Below are 8,854 nucleotides of genomic sequence, written 5' to 3'. Positions count from 1 at the left end.
AGCGCGGGGCAGGCCGCCGGCAGGGCCCCACCGCGGGCACTTGCGGTGACGAGCTGCATTTTTAGAACATCACTTGGCAAACGGGCGGGTTTGGGGGGTCAGAAAACTTGAGGCGGGAAGGGGGGCGGCTCGGCACGGCTCTGGGCGCCAGGGCCGCCGGTGGGCAGCAGGCGCGGCGGGGCCGAGCGCCGTGAGGCCCGGGCGCCCCGAGGGGGGGGGCTCCCCGCCGCCCTGCCCTGAGGAGAGGCCGGCGGCGCCGAGGGGACAGGACGAGCCAGGCAGTGAGGAGCGCCTCTAGGAACGCGCCCGCTCCTCCTCTTCCCCGAAAGGGACGGGGGGCCCCGCCTGCAACATCCCCCCTAAAGGCGGGTGCTCCCCTCAGCGCCCGCCCCCGGCGCTGCCGGCGGGGGCAGCCGCGGCGGGCCCGGCCGAGGTACGACGGCGCGTCCGCCGCCACCTCAGTGCCCCCCGCCGCAGCGTGGCGGCCGCGGAGGCGGACGGAGAGCCCCGGCCCGCGGCAGGTGGGAGCGGGACGGCGGCGGGGCGGGGCGGCGCGCAGAGCGAAATCCCCTACTCCGCCGTCGTTTCCGGCGGGCGGGTGTCGGCCGGTGAGTCACGGCCTGCAGCAGCGCTATATAACCGGGCGGGCGCCTCCCTGGCAGCGTTAAGGGCTTCTCAGCGAAGAGTACCCGCAGAGCCTGAGCCACACCAGCCGCAGCCCCGCCGGGACATGCTCCTCCCCTGCGCCCTGGTGGCCGCGCTCCTGGCTACCGGCCACGCTGGTGAGTCCCGGCCCCTCACGGCAGGCGCGGGCCGATCGCGTGTGGATCGCGATCCAAACCGTGCGCGGGGAGTGCTGTTCCCTGCTTTTCAGCCGTGGGATGGATTAATTCTAGTTTTTTAACTGCTTTGTATTATCTTGCCATTTCTCAAATCCCTGACGTACGGTACAAAGGATGTCAGGCCTCTGCTGGCCTGTGTGACATAACCTGACCCTTCAGAGGGGCTGTATTGCTGTCGGGAAATAGAGACAAATTCTTTCACCTTTACTAATTGCTGTTACCTGTAGTAGCCCAAAGGCTGGTGTGAATGGATGCTCACACTCAGCCTTCCTGCTAAGCACTGCACTTCAGGGCATCGTCTGCCTAAGTTAGGGAAGTCGGCGCGGTGAGAGGAGCGGCCAGGCCGTGTAGCTGTGCGGGATCCCAGCCGTGCGAGATCCCAACCGCAGCATCTGGTTTTCTCGTTCTAGCCAACCCTTGCTGCTCCAACCCCTGTCAGAACAGGGGCGTGTGCATGACAACAGGACTGGATCAGTACGAATGTGACTGCACGAGGACAGGATATTATGGGGAAAACTGTACAACACGTAAGTATCCCGAATTCTCTGATTTACCTGAAAAGAGATTTAATTCCAGGATTGCAGATTATACTTAATAGCTAATTTACACCATCTTTCCATCAATGCTTACAGCGGAATTCTTCACGTGGCTGAGGCTAACATTGAAACCTTTGCCGAATACTGTCCACTACATCCTCACCCACTTCAAAGGAGCCTGGAATATCATCAATGACATTCCATTCTTAAGAGATGCTATTATGAGATATGTATTAACATGTAAGTATGAGTTCTCTCTTCTAGTCCTCTTAACTGGCAGAAGTTACTTGTAGGACTCCAGGATACTGCACTTGATTGGTCTGTATATAAAGTTAACAACCGAAATTGCACTAAGATTTGAAACGTTCTAACCAAAACTTAAGACTTCTGCATGGTGCAGGCTAGTATGAAACATTCTTTGAAATGAAAATGGGGTTTGCTCTAATCTCTGATAGAAGCCAGGATTTTGCCAGCGTAAATGCAGCACCAAATTGCTTGTGTTAATAGTTGGGTCCAGCTGACAATCCAGGACCCACTCCTGTCATTCAGTAATGGTAATCCCATTTAACATCAGTAGCTGATACCTGTAGAATTTGTTAATGCAACTGCTGCCAAAGTATGGAAAAGATCTGGCCCTGTGACCTATTTTTTGAGACCAAAATGTACAGTTTAAAGAATCAAATACTTTTTTTTTTTTTTTTTTACAGCGAGATCACACTTGATTGACAGTCCACCAACTTACAATAGTGATTATAGTTACAAAAGCTGGGAAGCTTATTCCAATCTTTCCTATTACACAAGAAGCCTTCCACCAGTAGGACTTGACTGCCCAACACCCATGGGTGTTAAAGGTAAGGAATAAATGAGATGTGTAATGTTTGCTTCTAGGAATGTCTACTTATCCTCTTAGAAAATACTGTGAGACCTGCTTGTCTATACTTTTTTTTTTTAGTGTAGTTGACTTTAAGAATAGCCAAGTTTTGGATACACTGTAAGACCTAAAAGATAACTATTGTGGTTCTCACTATTGAGTTACATGCTAGAAACGGAATTCAGAAGTTCCTAACAAAATTAAAAAAGTGAGATAGAAAAGCAGATAATTGCCCTTTATTTGTATGCTACTGACCTTCAATAATATATTGAAAGTCTTAAGCCTTTTTGTTGGCAACCAAACTAAGTATTGAAAACTATGTTTATGCTTGAATATCTCACTGCTTTCTCTTGCAGGTAAGAAAGAGCTTCCAGATTCGAAAGTGATTGTGGAGAAGTTTTTGCTAAGGAAAAAATTTATTCCTGACCCACAAGGCACAAATGTGATGTTCACATTCTTTGCCCAACACTTCACTCATCAGTTCTTTAAGACTGACCACAAGAAAGGACCTGGCTTCACCAAAGCTCTCGGCCATGGGGTATGATCATACCTTTAACTTGAACACAGCACTTACATTCTAGCTGCTCAGTAGCTTCTAAGAACTATCTTGCAGGTTGTGAGGGTACACAAATACCAGTACATGTTTTGGTGCACACAAAAATTTGTCACAAACTAGTGGGCTTACCCCTTCTGCAACTTCTCCTGAGGAAAAATTCCAGCTCTTGATAGCATCTCTTCCTGGGTCAGAACTGCTTGTGCAAAGCATGTGGTGCAGTTTAAAATATCTGCACAGTGATGTCTATGACTTCTTTATTATTATTCCCAAGAACCTGCTCTCACCTGAAGCATGTTTGATTTGGTGAGTGTCCAGAACTTCTCTGGACTCTTTCTATCAGTTGCAAGGAGTGGCATCCAGCTCTGCAAAATATCTTGTGTGCTGCTAGTCAAAGAGACTTAGTTTAACAAGAGTTTTGAAAGCAGACTTTGATTTAGGATCTTCACCTAAAAGACAGGCAGCCTTTGGACAAAGAGTTGTTCAATACAAATGTAATATGTAGGTCTAAAACAAAGCTATAAAATACGTATGTGTGTATATACAAAGAGCTGTCTGCATAATAGAAAGCTGCTGACACTTTAAACAGAGTCCTTGTAAATTGACTGGCAATTCAACAAATTGCTGTTATGTGGAGATGGCTCCAGTTGCCAGGAAATAGTTTGGCTTCACATTAAATATTGTGCATGATATTATAAGGTAACAATAGTATATTTAAAAGGTAAACATCTAAGGGGTGAACTCCTATTGGCATCCATAGAAGTGGGATGTATCCTTAAATAGCAAAAGATGTGGGTTGGCTTCATGTTACAAATGCTTTTGTTTTATAGGTTGACTTGAATCATATTTACGGAGAGACTCTGGAGAGACAACTTAAACTGAGACTTCTAAAAGATGGAAAGCTAAAATACCAGGTATGTCTTATCTCAAAATTCCTGCTGCCTTATTGGATGACATGCACTTCCTAAACTAGCGTTCTGTGCATGGTGTAGTCGATCTAAAATGTAAGCCTAAAGTTGGCACTAACAGAGTCAAGACAGCTTAACTCATAAACATCATAGCTTAAGACTCTGTCTTTGTTCTTTCTTCCTCCCTGGCAGATGATTGATGGAGAAATGTATCCACCAACAGTGAAGGACACTCAGGCAGAGATGATCTACCCTCCTCACGTACCTGAACACTTGCAGTTTTCTGTCGGGCAGGAGGTGTTTGGTTTGGTCCCGGGCTTGATGATGTATGCTACAATATGGCTGAGGGAACACAACCGGGTCTGTGACATCCTGAAACAGGAGCATCCAGAGTGGGATGATGAGCAGCTGTTCCAAACTACTAGACTCATACTGATAGGTGAGTGTCACATCTACATGCAACTCTAACCTTCTTGAGTGACACTTCTAGCCGTTATCTGCTGCAGTTGGTGTAGTTAAGATGGAAATCTATTAAATGGGTGTGTGAGGGCATACATCTGAGCCTCTGTGACCTGTCACTGGGATTGTATTGGATACAGCTTCCTCCCAGCAATGTTAAAGACAGAACTGAATAAAACTGAGCTAAGTGATGCTTAATTCCCTTATCAAAGGGAAAAAGAACTGGGAAAAAGCAGGAAGTTAAGGTTCCTTCTCAGAGAAGGCATGTGAGGCTAGGTGACCTCAGACTGTCAGATCTTGTGGGGTTTTGTTTGTGGTGGTTGGTTTTTGGGTTGTTTTTTTTTTCTCCCCTGGGGTTGGGTTGGTTCAGGTATGCTTCAAAAGAAAGGCTGTGATTAAATCTGAAGTTAAGGAAGTTATGTAAAATGTAATTCTGCATACTTCTGTTTAATTCAGTGGTATTTCATCTTATATAAACGACAATGTACACTAAGCTTGGAAAGATCTTGTCCAAACTGACTGAAACAGTAAACCCAGACAACTGTATTAAGCAGCTCAGAAGCTGAGAGGTACTTTCACATATCAACTTTCTTCATTATCCCATACCTCTCGCCTAGAAAGTGTTGTGTAACTGAACATGATGTAGATACTGATGTGTGCTGTTCTGTGGAACGTACAAAGAAGTCTGTCTTGTGGAGGGGGCAGGGAAGCAGGCTACAGAAAACACTTTGGCTGTGGTAGAGAAAACTCTTGGGATCTCAAGTACTGTTCCACCCCTTAGTCACATAAAATGTATGAATTACTTTCTAGACACTATTACAGAACAATTGAAGTGTTTATCCTGATCACTCTAGTATTTTTTTAGAACAGTTCAGAAATGGTATTTTCTCTCAGAGCAGGATAACCACCTAAAGCTTTTCAGGGAAGCACTGCAAACATTCTTTTCTGTGTTATTGACCAACAGGAGAAACAATCAAGATTGTTATTGAGGACTATGTGCAGCACTTGAGTGGCTACCACTTCAAACTCAAGTTTGATCCTGAACTGCTGTTCAACCAGCGATTTCAATACCAGAACCGAATTGCAGCCGAATTCAATACTCTCTACCACTGGCACCCGCTTCTGCCTGACACTTTCCAGATACATGACCAGGAATACACTTTCCAGCAGTTCCTCTACAACAACTCTATAATGCTGGAACATGGCCTTTCCCATATGGTGAAGTCTTTCTCCAAGCAAAGTGCTGGCAGGGTAGGTACTTTCTCAAGCTCCTAGTGAACCAACAGACATATACTTCCAACTTTCTCCTGACTTACTAGGAGATCTTACTACTTTTAATCTTTATTAATAGGTTGCTGGTGGGAGAAATGTTCCTGCTGCAGTACAGAAAGTAGCAAAGGCTTCAATTGACCAAAGCAGACAAATGAGATACCAGAGCTTGAATGAGTACAGGAAACACTTCATGCTGAAACCGTTCAAATCATTTGAAGAACTTACAGGTAACAGTTTTCATCCTTCCTGACAAACAAGGGCCCTTCTATTAAATGGCTAACAGTCCTGCAGTGCTATTACTGGACTTGAAAAGGACAGTCTCGCAATGAAAATAGGGTTTTTCCACTTACCGCTTTTATTCATCAATAATTACAGGAGAAAAAGAAATGGCAGCTGAACTGGAAGAGCTTTATGGAGACATTGATGCTATGGAGCTGTACCCAGGTCTTCTCGTAGAAAAGCCACGACCAGGTGCCATCTTCGGTGAAACAATGGTGGAGATCGGAGCACCATTCTCTCTGAAAGGACTGATGGGAAATGCTATCTGCTCCCCTGAGTACTGGAAACCTAGCACCTTCGGTGGGAAAGTGGGCTTCGAAATAATCAATACTGCCTCCTTACAGAAGCTCGTCTGCAACAACGTGAAAGGCTGCCCTTTCACTGCTTTCCACACCTTAAATCCTGAACCCACAGAGGCAACTATTAATGTTAGTACCTCAAAAAGAGCAATGGAAGATATCAACCCCACACTACTACTGAAAGAGCGCTCTACTGAGTTGTAAAAATCCACTTATTTATTTAACTATATAACTTATTCTATTTATGGCTTAAAAGTGTTTAAAACCAAAAAACCACAGAAACTTGATTATCTTCATTGTGGGGGTTGTCCTAGATTCCTTACTTAGGTAAGGCTTCCACTTACAAAAGGGGTTTTCTGTGTTTGAGCTCTACAGTGGTGAATCCCTTGTTTAAAGTCTTCTGTAACAGAACTATGTATTCCAAAGTGGACAAAGGTTCCAACTTTTTTTAAAATGTTGTTTTAATACTTGACAAAGGGTGTTGGTGGTGCGTTTCGGGGGGGTTTTTTGTCTTTTCACTTGATAGATCACTTAACACTACAAAAGCAAACTATTGCCTTGGCAACTTTCTTAAACTTGAAAAATGGGCCATTGAACTAAAAGTACAGGAAAAATTTGACTTAATGAAAACTACTAGAAAAGGTTATGAATTCGGTATGAGCACTCCAAGACTAATGAAAATACCTATACTTGAGACTCACCTATTTATGTAAAGTCAGAGAATGCATTGCACTTACAGTTTATACTACCTCTCCTTCATTGCAAATAAGGCACTTTGTATAGTAACTTATATGTTTGTTTTTATGTGTAAATCTGCTTTCATGTGGCATTATACCTTTTTAATTTAATTATTTAAAGAAAATGGAACTTCTCTTGGATCCTACTTGTTTTTGAAGCGTATGTCACAAGTATTATTTGTGTACAAGGGTGATAATAAGGTACTGAGCTTAGAAATAACTGATTCTCAGGCTGCAATACAAGGCTGTTTTATATTTTGATACAGATGTTTTATTGTGCAAGTTTGGGGAGGTCTTAAACTTAGTCCGAAGTACTGGTATTCTTTTCATAGCTGTAGTTCTCTGGTCTACTTGATAATATAATTTTAATCTTATTTAATGGACAGTTTAGCTTTAGTTAAAGATGTGGCTGTTGTATACATGCTTTGGGTACACAAAGCTAGATTATTGGGGAATAATGAAAACTGGGAAGCAGTGTAAATGCACGGCAGAGACATTAATACAGAAGACCAGGACTTGAAGCTAGTTTATGTCTGTGCACAGAAGCCATACTCATGACTTAGTTCTATTTATTGGGGGGAGGAGGGATAATCGGGACAATGTTTTGCTTATAACTTATAAACAGAGGCATTTTAAGTGGCTTCAGCTTAATTAAAACTGGCTAGCTAGCACAAAATCTCCTAGATGTAATTGTTCTGGTCAGCACTAAAATATCTATTCTCATGTGGACACATAAGAAGTTGCACGGGATCTTGTACCAGCACTTCAGACTTGCATATAAGGGTATCTTTTTTTAATTTCTAGAGAGGAAATATAGAAGATGATCTTCCCATAAAAACAGCTGGGGAACTATAGGTAAAAAGAAAAAGTCACTTCAGACTGGAATAGAGCAGCAACCTGGTATTCTGTGCCCCTGCCCAAAATTGCTTGACTACTTGTGGAAAAGGACTTGAGTTTTATGTTTCATCTGACTCTCAAACACTTGTAAAGGCTATGGCAGTAGTATAGTTTGACTGTGACTTCTGTTTCTGTTGATTTGTTTAGAGACAATGATTACCTTATACTGTGTAAGTTTGTAATTGTTAGTGAAGAGCTGAATCAAGATCTCCTGTCGCAGTCAGTACCAGCGAATGATTTGAGGTGGTCTTTGGTATGAGTGCTTCGGGAGAAATAAGGGCATTTGTTTTCTTTTTTGCTGTTTGAAGCACACAGAAGGGAAAAAACTTCACTAACCTCGCATTAAAAGGTGGATGGTACTGTATGTGCTAATAAGTGAACCCTGCTTGGGCACTTGTCAAACATGTGACTGTCATTCAGACCCATCTTTGGAACACACTTCTTCAGAGCACCCTTCTACCATGAACAAGGAAAAGTGTTTGGCTTTCAGTCAAAGGGAGACAAGTCTAGACAGGTCTCTATTTTGGGGTAGGAAAAGAGGAATTCCTCAGACCGTGTCATTTGAGTTATATTACAAGCTGCCTCGTAAATGAATCATGTTCACTGCATTTTGTACTCTGCAGCCACATTTCAACAGTCACTTATCTGTGACCCAACCTGCTGGGTTTGGCTGGGTTCAAGTTGCTCATGATAAGTATGTATGAGACTATTTATTTAAAATTCTGTGAATTGTTTTTCACTTTATTTTTGTAGGACAAGAATGTTTTTAAAATGCAATTGTTTATATAAATAATTTGAAAACATTACCTGTATGGGCTCATTTGCTTGTGATTTTGTTCAGCAATATTTAGTATGAAACTATTCTTTTTATCTCATTTCTCCGTTTAATCTCAAGTGGGAATTCCAAGGGATTACTAACAGCATTAAATTCTCTCATCTCTCAAACCCAAGGTGCCTGTATGGTTATTCCTGCCACCCCGCCCTTCCTTGTTCACCAGTGAAAAGGGTTTTCACCACGACGTGCCTAGGGCAGCCAGCTGGTAGCCGCTCCAGTACAGAGGCCAGCAGTGCTCTAGAGGGGCGAGTGCGGTACTGGAGTGCTGCAGCCCCGCGTTGGGGTAACCACGGGCCCTTCACCTCTGTTCAGAGTGCTGACTGTCCCAAGCCAGAGCAGGCCATAGGCCTTTCCCTTCAAGCTTGC

At 43.7% G+C, this 8,854-nt stretch overlaps 1 protein-coding gene across 1 annotated transcript; it reads left to right on the top strand.

Moving 5' to 3' along the window:
• The first annotated feature begins 494 nt into the window (after positions 1-494).
• Positions 495-8,598, top strand: PTGS2 (prostaglandin-endoperoxide synthase 2). Its single transcript, XM_037404601.1, has 10 exons — positions 495-782; positions 1,253-1,369; positions 1,475-1,618; positions 2,086-2,229; positions 2,606-2,787; positions 3,633-3,716; positions 3,903-4,149; positions 5,134-5,420; positions 5,521-5,668; positions 5,817-8,598. Exons 1-10 carry the CDS (start codon positions 731-733, stop codon positions 6,221-6,223), a joined length of 1,812 nt encoding a protein of 603 aa, XP_037260498.1. The 5' UTR covers positions 495-730; the 3' UTR covers positions 6,224-8,598.
• Positions 8,599-8,854: the final 256 nt, after the last annotated feature.

Source organism: Falco rusticolus, chromosome 11, assembly GCF_015220075.1.
Source record: "Falco rusticolus isolate bFalRus1 chromosome 11, bFalRus1.pri, whole genome shotgun sequence".
In the NCBI taxonomy this organism is placed as follows: domain Eukaryota; kingdom Metazoa; phylum Chordata; class Aves; order Falconiformes; family Falconidae; genus Falco; species Falco rusticolus.
Note: the sequence above shows the minus strand (reverse complement) of the source record. Positions and strands in the feature narration are given on the sequence as shown.

Bases quoted from the DNA above. Each gene is read 5' to 3' on its own strand.
- PTGS2 (XM_037404601.1), top strand. From the start codon at position 731: ATGCTCCTCCCCTGCGCCCTGGTGGCCGCGCTCCTGGCTACCGGCCAC. The intron at 3,717-3,902 runs GTATGTCTTATC...CCTCCCTGGCAG, and splicing joins ATGGAAAGCTAAAATACCAG to ATGATTGATGGAGAAATGTA. The intron at 5,421-5,520 runs GTAGGTACTTTC...CTTTATTAATAG, and splicing joins CCAAGCAAAGTGCTGGCAGG to GTTGCTGGTGGGAGAAATGT.